The sequence below is a fragment of the Onychomys torridus genome, chromosome 4 (genome assembly GCF_903995425.1).
Source record: "Onychomys torridus chromosome 4, mOncTor1.1, whole genome shotgun sequence".
NCBI classification, from domain to species: Eukaryota; Metazoa; Chordata; class Mammalia; order Rodentia; family Cricetidae; genus Onychomys; species Onychomys torridus.
In genome coordinates this window covers 126,988,623-127,012,819 of record NC_050446.1, presented here as the reverse complement: position 1 = coordinate 127,012,819, position 24,197 = coordinate 126,988,623, and the positions used below count along the sequence as shown (strand labels likewise).

At 49.4% G+C, this 24,197-nt stretch overlaps 1 protein-coding gene across 5 annotated transcripts in view; it reads left to right on the top strand.

Annotated features, from left to right (window-relative positions):
- Positions 1-1,766: 1,766 nt before the first annotated feature.
- Nfatc2 (nuclear factor of activated T cells 2) overlaps positions 1,767-24,197 on the top strand; it is a 128,853-nt gene continuing 106,422 nt past the window's right edge. For 2 of the 5 annotated variants that reach the window (XM_036184682.1, XM_036184683.1), the window contains exon 1: positions 1,767-2,271. In XM_036184682.1, the coding sequence (XP_036040575.1) occupies positions 2,202-2,271 (70 nt within the window). In that variant the 5' untranslated portion in view covers positions 1,767-2,201. Of the gene's footprint in view, positions 2,272-16,193; positions 16,464-24,197 lie in introns of those variants that run through there. The other 3 variants (XM_036184680.1, XM_036184681.1, XM_036184684.1) reach the window with 2 other exon arrangements.

Below are 24,197 nucleotides of genomic sequence, written 5' to 3'. Positions count from 1 at the left end.
CCCAGCCGTGTGGGACCTTCAGATTTTCTGAGCTGTGCTGCCCAAGTTTTCTGGAAGAATGGATGTTTCGTATGCTCTGCTGTCTGGTTCAGGAAGCCGTCAGCCACCTGTGGCTTGTGTGATTGGAGAACTGACTTGGCATACTATTTAATCATGAATCACTTTCATCTTAGGCGTGTGTGGCTGCCATGTTGGTCTGTCGCAGGACTGGCTGCTCCCAGCTTCTGTGTACGACTTTGTGGGAGAGGTGTGAATGGGGATTTAGAGAAGACCCTCATCTAAGGCCTGGCACATAGTAGGCACTGAGTTAGGGGAGGTGTTCACACATAGTGTGGTGCCTGTCTGTGGGAGCTATGTGTGGTTAGAAGCAAAAAGAAATGGAGTCTCATTCTTGTGTATGATGGCCAATGGTCCCAATCTGCCCAGGTCTTTCTCTACTTTGACCCTGAGTCCTGCAAGCTGAGAACCTTTGGTAGGGTGTCCTGTTCCGGTTGTGGGTGATGGATACAGAGGCTGCAGGAAGGGGACCTCCTCAACAGCTCCACTGAGCAGATCCCCGTGTGCTGTGGACACACTAGTGTTTATGGACTAAACCTTTTCAAATCATCTCGGAAATGGGTGCTTACAGTATGGCTGCAAGGCATTTGGTAGCTCTGGGGTCTGGTTTCCTTGGAAGGCAGCACAATTTCCTTGTCTTGAATTTTTTTGAGGGGGACACGTAGTAAGTGGACAGACATGGCTGTTCTTTGGGACTGGGACACCGTTACTTACAGACTGCTAAGGTTCACCAGGGTGCAGGCAGACTTCAGAGAAAGTCCCTCATGTGGGAGTGAGGTTGGGCTTTCTCAGGCAGGGTTCTAATTGGTGACCTGGTGGGTCACTCTGGGAACTTCCTGGGGTTGGGGGAGCCGCTGTGGGCGATGCATGGAAAACCAAATGATCCCAAGGGTGGAGTTAGGCCCCCTTCAGTATCTCTTGGAGTTCAAGTCTCTTGTGGGAGGGGGTGATGAGTCACTAGCCTTGGGTACTCCCATGTTTTTATCAGAGCCCACAACAGTTTTTCAAATGTGCCTTTCAAAGCAGGCTTTATCTCTGAGCCCGGAATTCCCATGGTGCATGCAGGTGGAGACTCGAGTTAGCTGAAACCTAGCCCAGACGTCTTGTGGGCTGCAGTCCACCCCACTCCTCCCAGCCATGGCCCACAGGTGGGAGCCACGTGTGCCATCCCACACATCTCTTCCTGAGGCTGCAGAGGTCCTGACATCCCTCCCCTTTATTTTCCTATTTATGCGCAGCGTGCGTAAACACATGCATTGCCTGGTTTCGGCTACCCTTCGACCATCTAGTTATTGCTGGACCCTCCGAGAAATACTGGAAATCTTGGATTTTCTAAATGAATCTAAAAATAAACTCTTTGAGGGGGAAAAAAAATCTTGGACAGTTAGCACAGGCATATTATTTCTTTCTTTTGCTTCATCTTCCTGGTCCTCTGCATCCCTGAACAGTCAAGAATCTAGTCAGTTAGAGGCACTGAGGTCCTAAGAAGGTACCCCTGGGCATGTGTCCAAGGCTCCTGGACAACCCGGGGGTGTTGGTTGGAACCCTGGGTAGCTCTGTCCGAGGGGCACCCGCTCAGAAAGTGGGGTGTCAGGAGGCTGGATGCAGGCAAGGTTGCAGGGGGAGGCGGCGGCTGTCTGCGAGCTTGCACGCAGCTCCTGCAGGGCCTGGCGGGCCGCGCCCCCACCCCTGCGCGCCTCCCTCTCCTGACTTTTTCTCTGCCCCGAACAATCAGGGACTTGTGCTTGGCGGCCGAAGGAGCCACGGAGCTGGCTGGCCGCGGAGGAGGCGACGTCATGGATTCCTGAGTGTGAAGTTTTCAGGAAAGCCCTTAGTTTTGGAGATGGACTGGATCCAGGGGTTTCCATGGCGCTGAGTAAACAGGAGGAAACAGTGAGGGAATCCCGTTATTTTACTGCATTGAAAGCCTATAAACACGCAGCGCGGGGAAGGAAGTCGCGTTGCCGCTGGAGTAAGCGACCGCGGAGCGCCAGAAGCCCGGGAGCCTGAGCCGGAGCCCGGAGCACGGCAGCGGGAGCACGGGGAGCCGGAGCTCCAGAGCGGAGCCTGGGCGCTGCAGCCTCTGCGCCGCTCCGCCGGATCGAAGCACCGGGTTCCCAGCCGGCTGAGCCCGGTGCCTCCAGATGCAGCGCCCCGCATTGCGCAGGCCAGGCCCCCGCCAGCCCCTCCGCACCATGGGGTCTGCGGACCGAGGTAACTGCGCCACAGCCCTCTGCATCCCTGCCCGCATTCCTGCCCGCATCCCTGCCGGCATCCTCGCATCGCATCCCTGCTCCGCTGCCCCCTACCTCCGAGACCCCCCGCTGTCCCCGCTCGCAGGTAGATGCGTAGACGCAGCCGAGCAAGGGCGCACGCGCGCGTCTTGGCTGCGGGTGGTAACTCTAGGAAGCGTCCCTAGGCGGGATTCCCTGTGTATGTGTTGGGACACGGGAGAGGGGTCTCGCTGCTAACCTCTGGCTTCCTGTCTTGCTGCTAGACTTTGACAGCAGAGTCCATCATCCTTGTCATCATTATTATTTAACTTAAAAAAATAAAATAAAAAACAGGCTTGACATTTTGCTATTCACCAATACAGAAAGACTTCTCTTTCCAGTAGTCACATCAACTGATGCTTTGGGCCATTCAAGGCATTTAAGCAATTTTCTCCCCCTTCTGGGGGATGTGTCTGAGGGCTCGTCCAGCTATTCCATGCCAATTTAAAGTACGAAGTATCACCAGCTTGCTCTGCCAAAGGGATCATAGAAGCCCCACTGTGCCCGTTTCTGCTCCATCTTCTTCCTTTTTAGACATAACCTTGAAGGCATTCAATTTGGTCCTTATGGGAGGGAGTTCATGCATGAGAATATGATATGAAACCTAGCCCATCTGGTTGGGATTGTGAGGGGTTTGGGTTGCGGATTCAGAAACGAAGTCTTTAAAGTGGAAGCTGTTGGATGGTTTTCTGTGAGGTCAGCTTGTGTGCAGGGACCCGGGCACCGCCAAATGGGAAGGGCTGAAGGGTTAAGCGGAATACGTCCGCGTAGGAGGAGTTAGCCTCGTGTCATAAAATCCGAGCTGAATGTAGGTTTTGTGCTCTGCGCGGTGGACTGAAGTCCTGGGGGGCGCGGGGGGGGGGGCGGCGGAGGCAATGACATTTTGGCAAGTGAGCTTGAGGGGGCTCTTGCTGAAAAGGCAGATCCAAGCCCACCGCCCTTAGGTAAAAGGTGGTTTAGCCACCTCCAACCTCAGCGTATTTTGAGTGGAGCCAGACGTTTGAAAGCCAGATCCTGCCAGCGCTTGGGACCTTTTTCACTGGTACTAGATTATCCTGTCCTCTGCTAGTGGTCAAGCAGCAGTGGTGCAATGACATAATGACGACAGAAAAAAAGAAAAGGGTTTCTATTGTGTCAGATGTCAGAGGGATGCTTCCGAGGCAGGCCACACACGTGGGAAGGTTATGGAGTAGTTTTTATTGCAGTACGAACCAAAACTAAGACATGGATGTTCTGACAGTGGGGGGGGGGGTGGGGGTGGGGGTGGGGGACAGACAGATGCCAGATTTAGCTCCAGGAGGGAGGGAGGGAGGGAGGGACATAGGGAGAATCAGAGGAGGAGAACTCTGGCTTCTGTTCTTGTTTCACTGTGGCTGCTGGGTCCCTCTGCTCTGGGCTGAGGACGGTTCTTCTCTATTAAGGTCTGGAAGGACACATGCCAGTGTGTCTGCGTTCAAGTGTACGGGAATAGCAGGCGTGTAGACCAGTGTGCTTGTTGTATGTGCAGGACACAGGGCACCAGATTGCTCCTGGCAAACACGCCACAGCAATAAGGCATGCAGAAAACAGCTCCAGGCATCACAGCTGGCTTGGGATGGGCCAATCACTGTGCTCTGCATAGGGGTCCCCCGAGAAAACAATTAGGATGTCATTCTACTCAACTGCCTGCTGGACGAGACTTGCAGATTTCCGGGGAGCGAGCTGATGGGCGATCCCTAAGCAAGGGGAGAGTACTTGCATGGCAAATTTGCTATTGCTGTGCAGCATTGGCCCGAAGCCCCAGGGCAGCTTAAAGATGTGAGAGAGGTGTGTTCAGTGTTATCTGAAAGGTGATGGAAAGAATTTTAGGAATAAACAAACTTGAGATGAGCTTTGCTCCCTCCCAGGTCCCAGTTTCCTGACTTCTTTGTGGGCTAGGATAGCTGCTTAGCTACATCACAGCTGTGGGATATCAGAGAAGTTATCCTTAACCTTTCTGTCTTGATTGAGAGTCAACGGCAGCTTCTGTTACATGGTGGTTGTGGGAGTCAACAAACCCCTAACACAATGTCCTTCTTATCATGGGTACTCTGTAAACATTAGCTGTGATTCCTAAAATATTAAAGGTAGAAACTAATAAATGATGTATAGAAACTGAACATCAGCAAACGTTCTTTGAATACATGTTTTTTTAGATCATGCCCTGCCCCCTTCTTTTGAAACTGGGTCTCATGTAGCCCAGGATAGCCTCAATTTCATTGTGTGGCTGAGGATAACCTTGAACTTCTGATCCTTCTGCCTCCATCTCTAGAGTGCTGGGGTTACAGATATGAGCTACCATACCCAGGATATGAGACTGAACTCCGAGCTTCGTGCATGCCGGGCAATCTCTTCACTGACTGAACCACATCCCCAGTCCCCTAGACCTCTTAAGTATTTTTTAAACTTACAGGAGCTTTGGAATGACACAGATTGGGTTAAGATGGTGACTTCAGAAGCTCAATTTCCTCATTTGCAAAAAATGAATAATGACAGTATAGTCTTCACGGGGTTGACATGCGCGTCACACGAAACCATGTGTGTAAAACGCTTAGCTCTGTTTGACATGCGGTGAGCACACACTCGGTGTTGGTGTCTGATGGCCGAGGACAGCAAGAACAGCTTTGCCAACAGTCACACACATAAGGAAAAGCGTAGGGCCTGGCCCTGGGTGAGCCACTCCTGGCCCTGTTGACTTTGTGTTGACTCAGGGTTGTCTGGACTGGCTGCTTCAGGAGTACATCTTTTCCTTCTTACAGAGACTGTATTTGAAGGGTAACATACTCTGCCTTCATGGAGGAGGGCAGCAGCTGGCCAAGGGTTACTCAGGAAGAAAGCGGCAGAGTCAATGTGAACCACAGGCCCAGCTGTCTCAGATACTTGCTGACGTCACCCAATCTTCTGACTTGACATACACATAACTGAGACCTCAGCTCTAGGCTCTTTCCCCAACCCCAGATGTTCTCTGACACATCTTGGAAGGGAAGGAGAAATAGAGGAGAGACAGAGAAACTGAGGCAGGCAGAGAAGGTGCCTAGCCTATCCTTGCCTCATCTCAGGACAGTAAAAGGACATTTTCACTGCCATTAGAGGGGGGTGGCCAGCAAAGAGGCTGAGAACAGAGGGCTGCCAAGGCCCCTTCCTGGCTGGTCCCCTTCAGCTCCCCAGGCAGCCCAACCTGCAGGGAGCCTTCTAAGTCTATGTCTCCATGTCTCCACGTCATGGAGGGCTGTGGAAGGAAGCTCCAGTGCAGATGTGAATTTTCTGAAGCTGTTTCCTTTCTTTCTTTTTTAAAAATTTATTTTATAAGTGAAGCTGTTTTCTTATCATGGCTGGAAGCCCCTGGAAGGCAGGGTCAGCCCTCTTATTCTGTGAGTCTCCAGGGGGTCCCAGAAGCAATTTATGATACCCTAGAGGTCAACAGCCTGAGTACTGGTCCTGGAGTCCAATCCACCTCTGTTACTTGAGAGTTGTGTGACCTGGTGCAAAGAACCTCCCTTTCATGTGCCTCAGTTTCCCTACAGATAAGAGAGTAAGAGTAAGTTTTGAGCTGAGTAGTATTGAGAACAGCTGCCCTGGGGTGGAGAGATGGCTCAGTGTGTGAAGAGCTGTAGACGGATTTTTTCTTTGGGCCACCAGCTCACAAATAATGACAAATAATATTAATTATGAAACAAATTAACCTGTCTTTTAAATCTGCATTTTACCACATGGCTTTTTACCTTTCTTTATTTTGCATGTCTGACTTCCTCCATGTCTAGTTGGCATCTCCTCTGTGCCTCGATTATCTCCTTCTACTTCCCCTCTCTGCCCGGAAGTGCTGCCTATACCTCCTGCCTAGCTATTGGCCATTCAGCTTTTTATTGCACCAATCACAGCAATGCATCCTCACACAGTGTACAAATACCCCACAACAAAGAGCTGGCTGTGAAAGCATGAAGACCCAAGCTTGGATTCCTAGCACTCACTCACATAAAAACTGGGACAGAGGCTCATGCAAGCCCGGAACCCCAGTGTTGGGGAGGGCAGGGCCAGATGGATCCCGGCCAGCCAATCTAGCCAAAACCGTAAGCTCCAGGTTCAGTGAGAGACCCTGTCTCAAAAAATCAGGTGAGGAGTGACCGAAGAAGACACCTTATGGCTCTTACATGCACACACACAGGCTAGTACATCAACACACACACACACACACACACACACACACACGCACACACACACAAATTCTCTCACACATCCTCACATACACACAGACACAGTCTCACACTCTTACACACACTCTCACACATTCACTCACACTCATATATTCTCACACTCTCACATACACACACTCACACACACAATCTCACATTCACAATAATTGCACACTCACACACAATCTCACATACTCACACACAGATGCACTCACACACTCACACTTCAAACATATTCACACACACACAACTCACACACTCAAACATTCACACACACTCACATATTCACACATACACACACAACTCACACACTCTCACATACTCACATACATTCATACACACTCACAGATCCTAGAGCAGCTGACCTGTCCATTTCCATGGAACCAGTGGGCAAGAGTCTGCCCTTGTGAGGAGTGTACTCTGGGGCAAATGCATGCCTATTTGCCCATGTGTGTACATGTTTGCATATACTTGTACATGTGAATTCATGTGTGTGCACACACATACACGTGCGTACTTCTGTGGTTTAGTTGGTTAGGCCAGCTCCTGTGGCTAGTATAACTGGTCATCACAGATGGTGCTGCTTAGATGGAAAGAACTTCTGCACTGTGGTGAAGATTGACAGTTGGGATTGAGTGCTGGCAGGGCCATGCTCTCTGAAGGTTCAGCACAGACCTTGCTTGTCTCCTCTGGCTTCTCATGACCCCCAAATCCTGGCTTCTGTGGCTGTGGCTGCATCCTTACACTCTGCCTCTGTCTTCTTGTGTCCTCTATGGATTGCCCACCCTTCCGAGGACTCCAGCCTTGGGTCTAGACTCCTTAGCTCTTTTTTTTAAAAAAATATTTATTTATTTATTTATTATGTATACAGAGGAGGGTACCAGATCTCATTACAGATGGTTGTGAGCCACCATGTGGTTGCTGGGAATTGAACTCAGGACCTCTGGAAGAGCAGTCAGTGCTCTTAACCTCTAAGCCATCTCTCCAACCCTACTCCTTAGCTCTTATTTCACCCATTCATATCTTTGAAGAACTTCTTCTCAATGAGTCCTGGTTCCTAGACAGGTGGCGTGAAGACTTGAAGTTTGTTTTTGGAGAGAGAGCAGAACATGTTAATACCAGCAGTAGGTTCTTTTTTTGTTTGTTTGTTTGGTTTTTTGTTTTTGTTTTTCAAAATATTGTTTCTCTGTATTGTTTTGGTGTCTGTCCTGGATCTCACTCTGTAGAGCAGGCTGGCCTTGAACTCACAGAGCTCCACCTGGCTCTGCCTCCCGAGTGCTGGGATTAAAGGCGTGTGCCACCACTGCCCGGCTAGCAGTAGGTTCTTAATGCAGCCAGAACACCTCCTCTTCCCCAGGGAGATGGGCTTTTGTTGAGTCCCAAGTGGTATGTGCTTTGCCTGCACACTATGCCCAGCGAAAGGGCAGAGAGGAACACAGTGGAAGCTGACGTCACAGGTGTGCACCAGGACAGGTCATAAAGGATATGGTAAGGGGTTCAGAGTTCACAATCAGGGTCACATGGGAAAATTCAGTAGCAGGGTGTATAGCCTTCTTAGTAGCCCCAGACTGAAGAGAGAGGCCTAGAGTCAGGTTGGAGCTGTTGCTGGGGAAGCAGATGAGGGACTCGGGCAGGGGACAGAAACCAGTGTGGGGTGGAAGAAAGAGTCAGGAGTAATGTCTCCCTGCTCCATGGTTCTCAAACTATGTTCCCCAGGATACTGTGGGGTTCCACAGGGATACTTTCTATTTTGGCACCTGAGGTGCCAAACATCACCACCTGTGTGGGCTCCAGTTTCTTGAGATGGGAAGTGGTGTGGTGGGCAATCACTACACCAAGGGTGGTCTTCTTGTGGACTAATAGAAACCTAGTCTAAAGCCCACAGTCTAGGCCAACTGGTGGCTTGTGCTTGCTGCCCTTGTTGCTGTGTGTGTGTGTGTGTGTGTGTGTGTGTGTGTGTGTGTGACACATTACTGTTCACTGGCCTTGGAATGTCAACTTAGTGCTAGGATTATTGGAATGCACCATTCTGCCCAACTTATTTGATTTATTTTAATTAGTTAATTTTTCAAGGCAAGATCTTGTGCGTAGCCCTGGCTGGCCCAGTTCTTATGGGAGTGCAGGCTTGGGGCACCATGCTTGACTTATTTTGTTGTTTAAACTTAAGCTATTACCTGCTACCCACCAAAGGAGCTTCCAGGGGCCTTCCTAATGGATTGGGGATATTTTTGTACCAGGTTCCAGGGGTCTTTCTGTCTGCTCTGGATAGCCTACGTCACCCTTAGCCTGAGAGTGAAATGTTTGCATCAATGGTGGGTGGAGCAGGGAAAAGAGCAGCTGGGGTGCAGAAGGCCAGGATGTTTGTATTTGTGGGTCACACAGAAACTGCAGAGAATCTGAAAGAGGCACAACCATGCCAGGTTGTCACATACCAAGTAGGCAGCAGCAAAGGCGAAGTCTTTTGGTTGCATAGAAGGAGGAGAGAGACAGGGTGGTGGCATTGGGGGACATAGATTGGTAGAGTGCTTTGGACCAATCCCCAGCACTGTATAAAACTGGGCACTCGCCTCTAATTCCAGTACTCTGGAGGTAGAGGAAAGACCAGTAGTTCACGACTGCCCTTGACTACATAGCAAGTTCAAGGGCAGCCTGGGCTACATGAAACCCTATTTCAAAAAAGAAAATACAATGAAAATTAAAAGTATTGGAGGAGTGTGCGTGTGCGTGCGTGCGTGTGTGTGTGTGTGTGTGTGCGCGCGCGTGCGTGTGTGTGCGTGTGCGCATGCATGTGTGCGTGTGCGTGTGTGTGTGCGCCTTGTTTTGGGAGGGGAACAGTGGCACTCCAACGTGAGGTCTCTGGTTCAGCATCTATTCCTATCATCACCTAACTTCAAAGTTTGTTAGGTGTGGTGACACACACCTGCAATCCCAGCACTGAGGAACTGAGGCAAGAGGATAGCCTGAGCTACAAAACAAGACCTGCCTCACAAATCCAGTGACTAGGGGTGTGGCTCAGTAGTACAGTGCTTATCTAGTGTGGGTGAGGCCTGGGCCAGAGCCACAGCTTCAAGAAAAGGAAAAACCCTCCTGACCCCGGTGACAGGAGGTCATTCCTGAGAATGGCTTTGCCTGAGCATTGAGCAAATCACTCTAGAGGTTGGACACAGACAGTGGCAAGAAACCCAGCCTCCAAAACGAGCCACAGTTAGTGAGGCATTTTAAAAACAAAAATAAAAGTCAAAATCTTGCGATGATCTATGAAAATTACAGCCATTTCAAATAAAGGCATCCCGGGTATTGCTTCTGTTCCCATTTCCCTCAGATCCACTTGGTCTCCGAGGGGACCTGCCGCTCATCTTTAACTCTCAAGAGTTTGTTTGCCATGGAGGCTTTTTTGTTCTGTATATAACTTGCTTTCAATAAACAAGGCCCCAAAATATAGTTTAAGGGTGATGAAACGGCTCCCCAGGTTAAGAGTGCTTGCTGCCAAGCCTGAGGACTAGAGTTCAAGTCCCAGAGCCCACATGGTAGATGGAAGGATCTGATTCTACAAAATTGTCCCCTGACCTCCACATGTGCACAATGGCATATGTGCACACACTAAATAATTGTAAAATGACACAGATGAAGTACCAGGGGTTTGCCACCTCTTGAATTCTGCTCTCTTGAGGGTGGTGGCCTAGTAATGTATCTGTAGATGAAACTCACTATGTAGCTCGGGCTGGCATCCAACTTGTAGCGATCCTCCTGCTTCGGTCTCTGAAGTATTGGGATTATGGGTGTGCATTAGTCGGCCTGGTGATGTTGATCCTCTTCTCCTACTCCTCAGCCAGACCCTGGTAACAAAACGCCTCTATCAATGTCACATTATTAGTATCTAGAGCAGTAATGAGTTCTAGAGTGTGATGAAGTTGGGGATTGATTGCCTCAGCAATCATGTAGACAGTGATCCTACTTTTCCGATTGGATTTGCAGTGCTCGGCACCTGCTCTTTGCAGTCCGTGGTCATAGAGGCTGTCATTGGGATGTGGGGTTTGTGGCCAGACTTTATGGCTTATTCATTAAATTCTGCAGTCAGTATCAGGGCACTGCACAGAAGCAAGGCTCAGAGCATCCTGCTCCAGATTTAGTGAGAACTCAATGATGCAACAGCCGAGCACTAAGCCACGTTCAAGGTTTTCCCAAGTGGGTCTTCCCAAGCGTGGGGTGCTGGTGGCCATGCATGTCACACCCCAGGAAGCTGATGCTGCTGTTACTCTGGTTGGCAGTGAAGGAGACAGAGGCGCAGAAAAGGCCAGCATCCTGTAGTCCAGGAAGAGATCAGATGGGATCCAGGGCCTTTGAGTTGGGCTGTACTTATTTATCTCTCAAAACTGGCTCTGGTGAGACATTCATGTTTGTACCTGTGGGAGCCATTGGTCTTCTGGAAGGTCAGTTTGGAAGTGTGTGTGTGTGTGTGTGTGTGTGTGTGTGTGTGTGTGTGTGTGTGTGTATGTGTGTGTCCCCAACTGTAGCATGTGTGTCTCCCTATCTGTAGAGTGTCTTTATTAATATGCATTTTTATTTGTTGTCCTTTGTTACTTGTTTTGGGACTCTCTGATGAACTTAACAGGACATTCTCTATATACAGAACAAATTCTTCTCTCTTTTAAAAGTGCCATGTGTTTGCTGTTTGTCTTTGAAGCCACTGTGTCAGATGAAATGTTTATGTAGAAACAGTAACAGGTCATATACCCATGCTTGGGGCTTGGGTGCACACGTGCAAGGTGACATTGATTGTCATAGCCTCCAATCTATCAGTTCAGTGCCATCACGCCAGCCAAGCAGGGAGTGGTTCTTCTTATATTTTGTCCCTGATCTGTCCCCCAGGGGGAAGCACTGGGCCCATTCTCCCGTCACTATCCTTCTATGTCCTAGGTATCACTGAAGGCCTGAGGACAGGTAAAGAACCAAGAAGCCAGTTAAGTCTGACTTTTAATGGTTCAGGAGATAGCTAAGTCCATAGAGGGCTTGCCCTGTAAGCATGAAGACTTGAGATCAACCCTGAGACCCATATTAGAAAAAACATTCAGGGCGTAGGGCTGTGTGCTTGCAATCCCAGCACCAGAGAGATGTAAGGAGGTGGGTCCCTGGCACTCGGTGTTCCACCAGCCCAGGCTTACTTGGGAAGCTCCAGAACAGTGAGAAACCCCATCTCAAAACAAAATGAGAAGGTGGACCATGTCAGAGGATGTACTTGAGGCTGTCCACTGGCCTCCACACACAAGCACACAGGGGAATATGCTCATATACAAACCTTGAATTTCATATAAACATTGAAAAAAATTGAACGCAATTATTTCTCTACACAGTATTTAGGACCTATGTTTTTTAAAAGGATTAGCTGTCTAAAGTTCAAACTTAATTGGTTACCTTATGTTTCTATTTGCTAAAATTGGCTACCCTAGATATTGAAATGAAGAAAATGGAAATCCCTTGCTCCTTCCTTCCGAGCACTCACACTCATGTTTAGAATAGGTAACAAATAGAGTAAACAAATATACACATAAAGAATGGGGTAGGAGCAGGGCTGACAGGAAGCATGAGAAGAGACAGAGGATGCCCAGAGTGTCATTCCTTCTGGGGGCAGGCAAGGAGAGTCTTTGTGGGGAGGTGATGTCGGAGCTAAGACGTGGCCAAAGAATGATAGCATCAGAGGGAACAGCAGGTGCAAAGGCCCTGTGGTGGGTCATGCTGGGCATTTTCCAGAGCAAGTGACTGATCCATAGGCAGAGAGAGAGAGAGAGAGAGAGAGAGAGAGAGAGAGAGAGACAGAGAGAGAGAGAGAGAGAGACAGAGAGAGAGAGAGAGCTTGGGCATGATACTCAAAATAGCTGAGGGAGCTGACATAGAACTTGACCTTTCTTTTTATCATTCTAAACTTGACAAGAAGCTACTAGAGGCTTGCAGTATGTATGTATGCATGTATATATTTAAAATAGTTTAATTGCATGTATATGTCTGTGTCTCTGTGACTATGTTTGTGAGTGCCTGCCAGAAGAGGGCATCAGATCCCTTGGAGTTGGAGTTACAGACAATTGTGAGCTGCCTGATGTGGGTGTGCTGGGGACTAAATTCAGGTCCTCTGCCAGAGCTGTATGTGCTCTTAACTGCTGAGCCATCTCCCTAGTCCCAGGTATGTGTATGTTTAAGATTTTTACGTGTATGAACATTTTGCATGAATGTATATATCTGCACCGTGTTCATGCAGTGCCCACGGAGGGCATTTGATCCCCATGGAACTGACGTCATTGGTGCTTGTGAGCCGCCATGTAGATGCCAAGAACCAAACTCAGGTCATCTGCAAGCGTAACAGTGCTTCTGCCATGGAGCCAGCTCTCCAGGCCCCAGATGTAGATTTTTAAAGAACCCTTCTTGTTGCTCAGCAGTGTTCAGGCACAAGTGGAAACAGCAGATCGGAAGAGGAAGCTGCTGTAGCCTGGCAGGAGGGAGGTGACGGGGCCTTGGATGATGAGCAGGAAGAGGAATGGTGGAGCTGGTGAGAGATGGTCAGGTTAGGGATGTGTCTGAAGAAAGATCTTCCCTTAGCTTCTGAGTTTGGGTGTGGGATGAGGAGAGGAAGCGGAGCCGCTCTGATTTCTGGTGGATGAATGGGAGGGCAATACGTGGGCTGGGGGTTAGGAAAAACAACACAGCATCAGGGATTGCCTTTGGAGATCTCTTTTGGATACCCAAACAGGCCATCTGAGCCTGCATATCCAAGAGAGACCCAGAGGCGGAGCTGGGCATGATAGTTTGCTTTTTGGCTGTCGCCCGACCCTCAGTCTTCTCTCAGGTCCTCCAATGCTTCACAGGGCTCTCACACATATTATTACTTGGCTAACTTCTATTCAACCTAATGGTCCCAGGTTTAGGGAGCCAGAGGCTTCCCTGTGTTTCCTATCGACATCAGAGTTCCCTAATGTGATCACAAGCTTAGCTTGTTCTTGGGGACAGCAAGACCAGATTGGAGGGAAGTAGGTTCTTGTCCTAGCAGTTGGGTAGCCAGGTTTAGCCTCAGAGAGGAGGATAGTTAAAGAGAAACTTATACATACAAAGAGAGTCATGCCAACTATCCCTTCTTTCCATCTTCACCCACCTGTACATCCATTTACCCATCCATATATCCATCCACCCATCCATCTAAACATACATCCTATCTATCCATCCATCTATCATCCATCCATCTATCTATCTATCTATCTATCTATCTATCTATCTATCTATCTATCATCCATCCACCCACACATTTATCCACCGAAACCATCCATCCATCTGTGCAAACATCTCTCTATTCAAATACTCATGTGTCCACCCAAGCTCCATTCATGAATACACCACTGTACATAAAGCTGTAAATGAGGTTGTCATGGCCTCCACCTTAGTGGATCTCATAGGTCTTTGGAGATAAAATTCTCTGATTGGCCAGGTCTGGGTAATTCATTTTCTTCTTCATCAGGGACAAAGGGACAACTGTGTTGATATTTCTACCAAGCTCCTCTGAAGAGCAGCTTCCCAGGGTCTGGAGTATAGTTCAGTGTGGAATAATTGTCTAATATTCATGAGAGTTTGGGTTCAATTCCTAACACTGAATAGAAAGTAGCTTCCCAGATGAGCACCCCTGGTAGCTGTTACCAGAACAGAGGAGAAAGGATTCTGGGCATGCACAGACAATGGATGACCACTTGGTCAGAAGTATTTAGTCATCATGGGTAGGGCAGACCAGCAGTTCTCAACCTGTGGGTCACAACCCCCTTTGCATCAAATGACCCTTTCACAGGGATCACCTAAGATCATCAGAAAACACAGATACTTACATCGCAATTCATAATAGCAGTAAAATTACAGTTATGAAATGGCAACGAAAATAACTTTATGGTTGGGGGTTAACAGCCTTAGGAAGGTTGAGAACCACTGGGGTAGAGGGATAGGAAAGAATGGGAAAGAATGGGCAGGGTGGATGAGGATTCAAGAGCTTGTCTTCATCTGTATGACAGTGGTTCTTTTGTTTCTCCTTGGCCAAATATCAGAGTCTGACCTGGACCCCTGTTGTAAGGACCTGTGAAGATCCATTTCCTTCTAGAGATGTGGATATCAAGGTCTTGGCTGGAGTCTGAACCAGTTGCTGTCACCTCTGGCCTCTCGTTTGGAAGCATATGGAGAGCTTTTTTAAAAAAAAAAATGCAGATGCCAGGAGCCCCATGGCCAACTTTTAGCGTTCTGGTTAAATTGGTGCCCACGTAGGGCTTGGGAAGCTGACTGTTTTAACTGGTCTCCACAAGATTCCAGTGTGTGCCTGGGTGTTAGGAAACTCGACACACAATTGTGTTCCTTCTCTTCTGTGTCCTGTGTCGAGGGCAGAGGAATGCCTTGCAGATGCTGCATCTCAGCAATGTTTGTGAGAAAAATCGGCTAGAGCCGTTCCTTTGTTTTTGGCTGCAAGGGTTTCTCTCTCTCTTTAGCCCAGACTGACCCCAAACTTGAAACAATCTTACTATCTCTGCCTCTCAGGTGTTGGGATTATTAGCATGCGTGACTTCGCCCAGTTTAATGATGGATAACTTGAAAGCAGACCTCCCTTGTGGAGAAGTGGTTCCCCCTGAAGAGTGCCTGCCTTTGTCCCCCTCCTGGTCCACACTGCCCAGAGTGTCATGCTCTCATTATCATAAAGCCTGGGTTGTCCCAGGACCTGAGGCTCCTCCCACCCAGACTTCTGATCTTTTGATTTTTTTCCTGAAGTCTTAATCACCTCCTCACATGTGGCCCCATGTAAAGGCCTGACCTTTAAAAGCTGTTCTGGTAATTGTAACCAGGGACATTGGGGACCACTGCCCATTTCTCAGTTTGAGAAGTTATAAGCTGGAAGGATCATTGGAGGGTGGCCCTGGGTTCTGATGTATTCAGCAGCCACCACACTTTCACCTTGGGGGCTTGATCAAAAGTCCATATTCCTGGGCTTGAATGCAGACTTATGGAACCAAAAGCCACGGGGAGGAGCCTGGTAATCTACATTTTACATCAGCAGGATGTAGGAGTTACCTGTCAGCCCTGCCTCCCACACACCAGACCACTTCCTGTTCTCACTGCCAGGACAGGGTCCCCAGATCGTCATCAATCAAACTCTTGAGGAGTCACTCCCCACTGGCGCCAAAGCTTTCCCACCCTCTCCTGGTGGTCAAAGTGTGTCATGATCTTTATCCCTTATCTGTCCCACAGGGCTACAGTGGCTGCTATATGCTGGGTGGCATGTGGTAGGTGGCCCAGGGCTGGTCCATTGAGGTTGGGGCTTGCAAGTCAGACACTTGGAACAGCACCACAGCTGTGGACATGACAGAGAAGACAGGGCACCCTTCCCCAGCGAAGGAGAGGAACCAGGAAAGGCTTAGCGAATGGTCCCTAAGGTAGAGCTCGCGAGCAGCCGCTTTTGGCGGGACCGTGGGCCAGACAGTGGCAGGTGAAGCAGAAGTTGCCTAGGCCTGTCACTCAGGCCAGACCGGGCTGTGCCCCTCCCCGTCCGGGTGGCGCCCCGCCCCTCCAGCCACCGCCGTCCCGCCCCCGCCCCCTCCAGGCTGCAACAGGTGCCTTGAGCAGGAAGCTGGCGCCGCCACCCGCTCCCCGGACGCGTCCAGGACCCACTGCGCTGGCGAGTCATCCCCGGGCCCGGTGTGCGCCCCAGACACGGTGACCCCGGTTCGCGCGAGTCTCCTCCCCCTCACCGAGACCCTTCCAGGCCCCGTAGCCCGGCTGCCCCGAGTCATGGACGTCCCCGAGCAGCAGCCCGACCCCGACGGTGGGGACGGCCCAGGCCACGAGCCCGGGGGCAGTCCCCAGGACGAGCTGGACTTTTCCATCCTCTTCGATTATGACTATCTGAACCCCATCGAAGGTCGGTGGAGGCTCCCCCCGCCTGGCCCTCGAGCCCTGGCAGGGACATGGGCCTGGGGACCCGGTGCAGGGCTTCCTCCAGGAGTTTGCAGCAGGGATTGCCCCTGCCCTGGTGACAGGGAGGTTAGCTGGAGACAGTGGCTGCACCATCCTGAGGGAGCGGTTTCCAGTTCCTCCTGAGGGTCGCTGTTAGCATAAACAAAGGATGGTCAGGTCGTCAGGACACCCCAGAGGTAGTGGAAGTGATGTCTTATCCTTCTGAGAGTGGAGTTGGTGGAGGGGTGTGTGCCCAAGGATGCCAGGGAGGCTGCTACAGAGTCTGACAATCTTACCCCTGAGACAGTGGCCCTGCGGCATCCTGGAAGCCGGTTGTTGGGGACTTTGTGTTGAAACTAAGGAAGAGGCTGTGTGTCTAATGCTAGAGGGTGGTTTGCCTTGGGTGTCAGGAGGCTGGCCCATTTCCTCTCTGAGTTTACAGTCACGGCAGGTGGACCAGCGAAGCTTATTAAGTGATCTTCCACCAGCCCCTCACCCATGCTATAGCAGATGGGCACCCGGGTGAGGAGGACACGGGTTATTTCTGCCTAAGTTCAGTCTGTGCCTTCGTTTGCTCTCTGTTGCTGGGGGCTGGGCAAACACCCCCGTCACTTCAGTGTTCAGCCACACTCTGTCAGAGGCAGGAGGAGGCTCTATGCCAAGCTTCACATTTTCTGGTTAGAAAGCTTGTTGTCTGGGAGCAAACAAGAACCTAACCGGGCTTCCTGATTTTAACAGCTCAGCCCATGCTTGCGGCAGGCTCAGGAGCAAGGCTGCTGGCAGCCTCCAGATGCCCCGATGGCTCCAGGCTTGCTGGCATCTGGTGGTGCCTGGTGCGTAGGAAGGGCTGTGATGCTGGCTGGGGAAAGAGATCTGTTGCTGAGTCCTGGTGACATTAGCCCCTTCCCCAGCAGGGTCCTCACAGGCGACCTTTGGAAGAGACTTGCTTGGTGACAGTTTTGTGTTTTGGCTAGAGATGGTGACAGTAGTGGAGGATGAGTATTCGTGTTTTAGAGTCCCATTCTGGGGACCGCCTTCCATGGAAAGACACAGTTAGGAATCTGTAAGCTAGCCACACATATCAGTGGTCTCCGCATTCATTAAGATTAAAGTCATGTCTGGTAGTGTGTTCTCAGTTTACAGTCTCTCTCTCTCCCTCTCTCTCTCTCCCTCTCTCTGAGGTGAGGGTGGAGGGTGAGGATTTCCGGGGAAATACTTTCCAAGCCAAATCTGGTGGGAGGTGCTCTTTATAGTTTTTCTTGGCAAGTGGGGCTCGGTGGCCATCAGATGGGTAGCTTAATGACCATGTGGAAGCCTAGTAACCTGTGTTTTTTTTTTTAAATAATAAACTTTATTTTGGGGTTCCAGTTTCCCATTTATAGAAGTGCTATGGCAGTAACCCAGAATTCTCATATACCCAGCACCCCCTCCCTCTTGTTATGGGCCTGGGGCATTAGCAGGGTATATCTATTTGGTGCTGACGCTTGGCCATTAAGAAGAGTTCATGCTTTTTCGGTGTGTGTGTGTGTGTGTGTGTGTGTGTGTGTGTGTGTATGTGTGTGTTCATAGCCTTGAAGTACTGTGTTAGAAATAGGTGCTATAGATATGTTATTTACAGCTTATTTAATTTATGTCTGTGATAGGGTATCATGTAGCTTAGGCTGTCCTGGAACTAGACAGCTTCCTTGCCACAGCATCTCCAGTGCTGGGATCACAGGCCTATGCCACCATTTTCTAAGTTGACTTTTTCTCACAGTTAGATTAGGGCCAGAGGTGTTCGGGAGATCATAGGATTGTGGGTCCATTCTCTTTTTACATCAAGGGAACATACTGTCAGCCTGATTCATTGCTGTTGACCTGACCTTCTCCACAGGGGAAGGACCTGTGACTTCCTTCCTGGTATCTCCTTTCCAAATTGTATTCTTAGGAAAGTCACTATGTGAGACCCTTGCTCAGGTGCAGCAAATGATACTCTGGGAATCTGTTGGGAAAGTGAGGTCTCTGGGTGTAGGAGGGAGGGGCAAGCATCACAGAAGGGACTTCATGAGTCTTGAGAGGCAGATGTGTGAGGTCACCTCTGGGGTCAACCCCTCTCTGTTTCTTCATGGTAGGACTCCCTGAGAGCTGTGCTGAACTTTATCTTGATATAGGTCTAGGATGCTAGTGTCTTAACGATGTGCCTTAAGTTAACCGGCCACAAGCCTGGCACAATCCATGGGAGGAAAAGGGTCAACAGCGAGACAGATGCCACATGAATATCAGTGAAGGCACATAAGAAAGTTTTGGGAGGCTGGATCATTGGCAGTGGTGGGATGTGGACTGGTCCATGTGACATACCTCTCACCCTAGCAGGCAGCCACAGTTTTGACTCCCATTTTAAGAGGAGAACTCAAAGGCAGAGAGAGGTGGAGTAAGCTTCTGGAAAATGCAGAGTCAGTCAATGGCAGAGCTGAAGTCCAAGCCTAGCGCTGAACTACCGTGAGAAGTCCGCCACTCCTCCACTGGATGTGATACACTTGGTTCCCCCGGACCCCACGGCAAGCAAGGAACCAAAGACAAGAAGAGTGGGCTAGGACAAGTCACTTAACCTCTTTTTTGACCCTTGTTTGCTTATTTGTAAATAGCTAAAATAATAGTTCTATCACACAGTGTACTTTGAGTGAGTTAATCCACTGAAATTAACCACAGTGGGTTTTGTCTCTAGCATTTTTAAATCCTTCCTCTCATGGTCAGCATGAGCCATGCCTCAGTCACTCATCCAACTAATTTCCTAAGCACCTACTATGTTAGATCCTGGGGCTACCCCCAGGCAAGACCCAGCTCTGCCCATGCTGAACTAGTGTTCCTGAACAGGCTTCTCTTGTCTTTTCTGAATTCATTGACTGGTCCCTGAGATGAAAGATTACATTGACCTAAACAGGCATCTTTGTCTTTGTCTTTTCTTTTTTTCCCCCATTTTTGAGACAGGGTTTTTCTGTGTAGCCTTAGCTGTGCTTAGCTGTCTTGGAACTCTCTGTGTAGACCAGACTGGCCTTGAACTCACAGAGATCCACCTGCCTCTGCCTCCTGAGTGCTGGGATTAAAGGTATGCACCACCATCATCCAGCCATCTTTGTCTTTTTAAAAAAAATTTTATTTTTAACTGTGTGTGTGTAACTGTGTGCAAGTATGTGCATGGTGTGCATGCAGCTATCTGCAGAGGCCAGAAGAGGGCGTTGGATTCTCTGGAGCTACAGTTACAGTTGGTTGTGAGCCCCCCAATGTAGATGCTGAGACCTGAACTCTGGTCCTCTATAAGAGCAGACACTCTTAACTTATGAACCATTTCCCCAGTCCCTTTTGCCTTGCTTTTGACCTTGGTAGGAGGACCTCAAATGCTGGTGTAAGATTTAGACGTAAGCATTTGTTATGCTCAGAAGGTGTCCATTCCTGTTTCCCTGGGAGTTTTATTAGGAACGGGACTTGAGTGCATAGAAGACATGTGAGTGAGTGTCTATGAGAAAATACAATCTTATTCTTAGACCTGTTGTATATTGGTTTATACAATAAGAGGTCAGCTAAATGTAAGTATATAAGTATATACTATAAGTAAGGTCATTATTCCCAGTATAAACTTGGCCACTATGTATATTTTCTAGTGGTGGTGGTATCAGTTTGACTGTATAGTAAGGTCCTTTCCAGCAATATTCCTAAGTGTTGCTTCTCTGCAATAGTCTCATGTGTGCAGTTAGCCTTAGGTTTCTCTCCTTTCTATGCTGAGGAACTTGTGGAAGTCAGTTCTCTCCTTCCATCACACGGGTTTCAGGGACGGAACTCAGGTGGCTGGGTTTGGTGGCGAGCCCCTTTATCTACAGAGCCGTCTCACCAGCCCTATTTATGCCCTCTGTTTCTATAGGAATCAGCTTTGGTAAAGTGCATCTAAGAAACGATCCATGTCATCCAGCTGGATTCCCACAGTTATTCGCCTGGAGAAGTGTCAAGGGCACTTTTTCATTTCTCCTCTAGGGGATGAGTTGTCCAGGTTTATCTCATGCAGAGAAATGGATTAGGGTTATAGGGTCCTGGCAGCTGCTGATCACACCCTGGAGGAGAGATGTGCTGCTGTTGGTGGCCCCTTCTGTTAGAGTGCCCCTGGGAAGGTTTGTGTTTCAGTGGGTTCTTCCTCCTTCCAACGTGGAATTCCCTGGGAGTCCGTGGTCACCTCCAGAAAGTATCCTATCACCTGGGTGCTGTGTTGGGGACAGATATGCTGGCAGTGATCGCTACCAGTTTGCCTCAGTAGGTCTGATGCATTCCCTCCTCTGACTCCCTTTTTGCTCAAGTGTATGGGACTAGCCTTGACCTTACTGAGGTCAAACACGAGCTCTTGATCATTGCTTGTTGTTTTTCAGTCTGTTTCCGCTTTCCTTACACTGCTGTGCTCACACTCTTTGAAAAGCTGATGAAACCACAGATACCACTCACACACACACACACACACACACACACACACACACACACACACACATGCATGAAGTGGCTCAGTGAACACACATATGTCCTGAGCACAGTGTATACACAGTGTACACCTTCACCAGTGTCCCCCAGGTGAAGAGGTGCCTCTCCCAACTCCCACTGCCATGTGCTTTTTACAACATTTCTCGAGGGAGTCATAGACCAATCCCTGATGTCACCTGCACTTCATCTTGAGAACACCTGCTCTCAATCCATTTGCAAGGGACAATGAAAACCTCATCCTTCCAGCAAACACATGGCCTGTTGGTTTTGTGCCAGGCCCAGTGGGTGTACAGATGAATGAGACCTAGTCCCTGCTTTTGCCTGGATACCGTGGAGCCAGTATGGGACACAGCCTGGTAAACAAATGGGGACAAATGAGGTACTGTGATATAGTAACTGGCTTTTTTTGGTGTGACTAAAAATAGGCCTGTATACTAAGTAAGCTGGCTTGCTGGACACACACGACATCCAGAGATGGTGTCCTTTGTGTCAAGTTAAAGACAAGCCTTAATGGACCTACTTTAGACAAATAAGGTCTCCAGGTGCCCCAGGAAAAGGGTGCAGAGGCCTGATCAGAGAGGATGTGGGGCTGGAATGGCTCCTGTCATCCTAGCTGGAAAGGCTCACTGTCCCTTATCATTAAGTTCTGATCTGGAGCAGAGACACACATACCCTGAAAACAGCGGCACTCAGTTTGTCTCCAAGGCTCACTAGCTCCAGAAGGTGGTGAGCTAAGTATAGGAAATGTAGCTCACACATTGGCAATGCAAGACCTCTCTGGAGTCGGGGTACCTGGGGTCCGAGTCTTTGTTCAGCTTTACAGCACACAGAGGGTCTCCAAAGCACCCCAGAGCTACAGCCTCCAACTGTGTCCAACAGGCTGCACACATGGTAGCACCTGTATGTGATGATCCTTAGAAGTGGGAGGGTTGGTGCTTCTCTCTTGGGCCTTACACCAGCAAAATAGAATTGGACAAAGGGGATATAAGGGAAAGTTTGCCCTCCCCCACCTTTTCATCTCTTCTCTCTCTTCTCTCCTTCTTCCTCTCTCATCCCATATAGCCCAGGTTGGCCTCAAACTTTCTCTGTAGCCAAGGATGACCTTGAACTCCTGATGCTTCTGACCCCACTTCCCAAGTGCTGGGGTTACAGGCATGTACCACTACACCCAGGTTATGAAGTCCTAGGGACGGAACCCTGAGATTTGTGCAAGCTAGGCCAGCACCCTTCTGAGATGAGCCACATCCCCCAGCCTCTGTTTTTGCTTCTTTCTCTGTCATGCATGCTTCCTGGGGGCACCTCAGCCCTTCTCCCCTGCAGACTGTGCAAGTCAGAGCATCATATGTAAAACCAGAAAGCCCTGGTATGACTTGTTGGCTATCTGGAGACTGGGCTGAGCGGGGAACTGCCAGGCCTGCAGCAAGCGGATCCGTGCTTGTCCATCAGATGGATACAGAGTTGCTAAGGCCCCTTCCAGGGCTGCTGAAGGTCACGTGATTTTGGTTCCTGGCTCGTGTTTCTTATCTGTACCATGGGTTGATGAGGACAATGGGCCCCACTGGGGTAGAAGTGAGGTGTGGGGATTCCTGCCCCAGCAGCACAGGCCTTGTGACTGTGGATGAGCCCTGACAAATCAGGGTGTCCTAAGCATTCTGGCTCTGGGGGACAGACAGCCTTTTCCTCAGGCCTTGATGTATCCTGAACCAGAAGAGCAGATGGGCCTTGAGGGGTGTGGTGTCTGTTGGCTGCTGGGCTCCACCCAGTGCCTGAGCGAGTCGGCTAACACAGAAGTCTGGTTCCTGCTCAAGCCTCCTGTCCATTCTGCTCAGCCCGGGAACCCTGCTTCCTTAATTGTTCACATTCTGTGGCTGGAAAGCTCTGGGGGCCACTTCGAGGGTGATGTGGGGTGCTCCCAGGTGTTGTGTGCTGAGCCAGGCCCAGAAAGGAACAGCCTTGAAAATGCAGCTCCATGATGGGTACCCTGTGGCTTTTCCCCAGAGTGGACTTCCTCCCTCCAAAGCACAGGAAATAGCCCCAGGCTCCCAGAGAGCTGTGGCCAACTCACTTCCCTGGCTGCTGCACCCTTGGACCTAGGGGTTTTGTTGACAGTTTCCTGAGTCAGGGCATAAGGTAGGCAGGAGCCTGGGCTGTTCTGGGATGAGGCAGGCTGCCTGCTGCTCCTCCTGGAGCAGAGGGGACTGCATTTCACTTTTCCTCTGACTTTCAGTTACTAAACTTTCCCCCAAATATGCAACAGTAGGGGCGATGGTACACTGGGCTGGCATGCTGTTAATACAAAGTCACTTCATCTACATCTCCCATCCCGTGGCATCTCCCTCCAGGGACTTTATGTATAATTCACCTAGTATTTTATAGTTAATAGATTAGAAGGAGTCAATCAAAGATATGGACCCCTGAGAAAAATCAAGTGGCTGCTCTTGGGGAACCTCAGGGCATTGGACCCTGGGACCCCCAATATCAAACTCTCGTGTAGAGTGCATAGTGCACACACCCCTCGCTTCAGTAGTAATAAGAAAGTAATGTCTTTAAAGGCAGCATTGGTGCAGTGGGGAAAGGGGGCCCCTTGCAAACAACATGAGCTCCATCCCCAGGACCCATGTGATGAAAGGAAAGAAATGACCCCCACACATTGTCCTTTGACCCCCACACACATATCAGAGCACATGTACTAATAATAAATTAAAAATGGCACCAGCAAGACGGCTCAGTTGATAAAGGTGCTTGCTACCAAGCAGGACAACCTGGATTGACCCCAGGAAAGCACATGGTAGAAAGAGAAAACTGGCTCCTGCAGGCTGTCCTCTGTGTGTGTGTGCATGTGCACACACACATGCACATAAACATACAAAGGTAAAATGTAAAAAAAAATATTTTAAAGGAATTTTTTTTTTTTTTTTGAGCTGAGGACCGAACCCAGGCCTTGTGCTTGCTAGGCAAGCGCTCTACCACTGAGCTAAATCCCCAAACCCTGGAAATTATTTTTAAAAAGTAAAATGGTGCTTCTAGGGTTCAGCACAACTTTTTGTATTGTATTGTGTTGTTTGTTTGTTTGTATGTTTTTGAAACAGGGCCTTATGTAGCCCAGGCTGGCCTTAAAGTTATTGAGGATGACTTTGAACTTCTGATCCTCTTGTCTCCTTCTCCCAAGTATTGGGAAACCAGTTTTCTAGTTTGTTTTTTT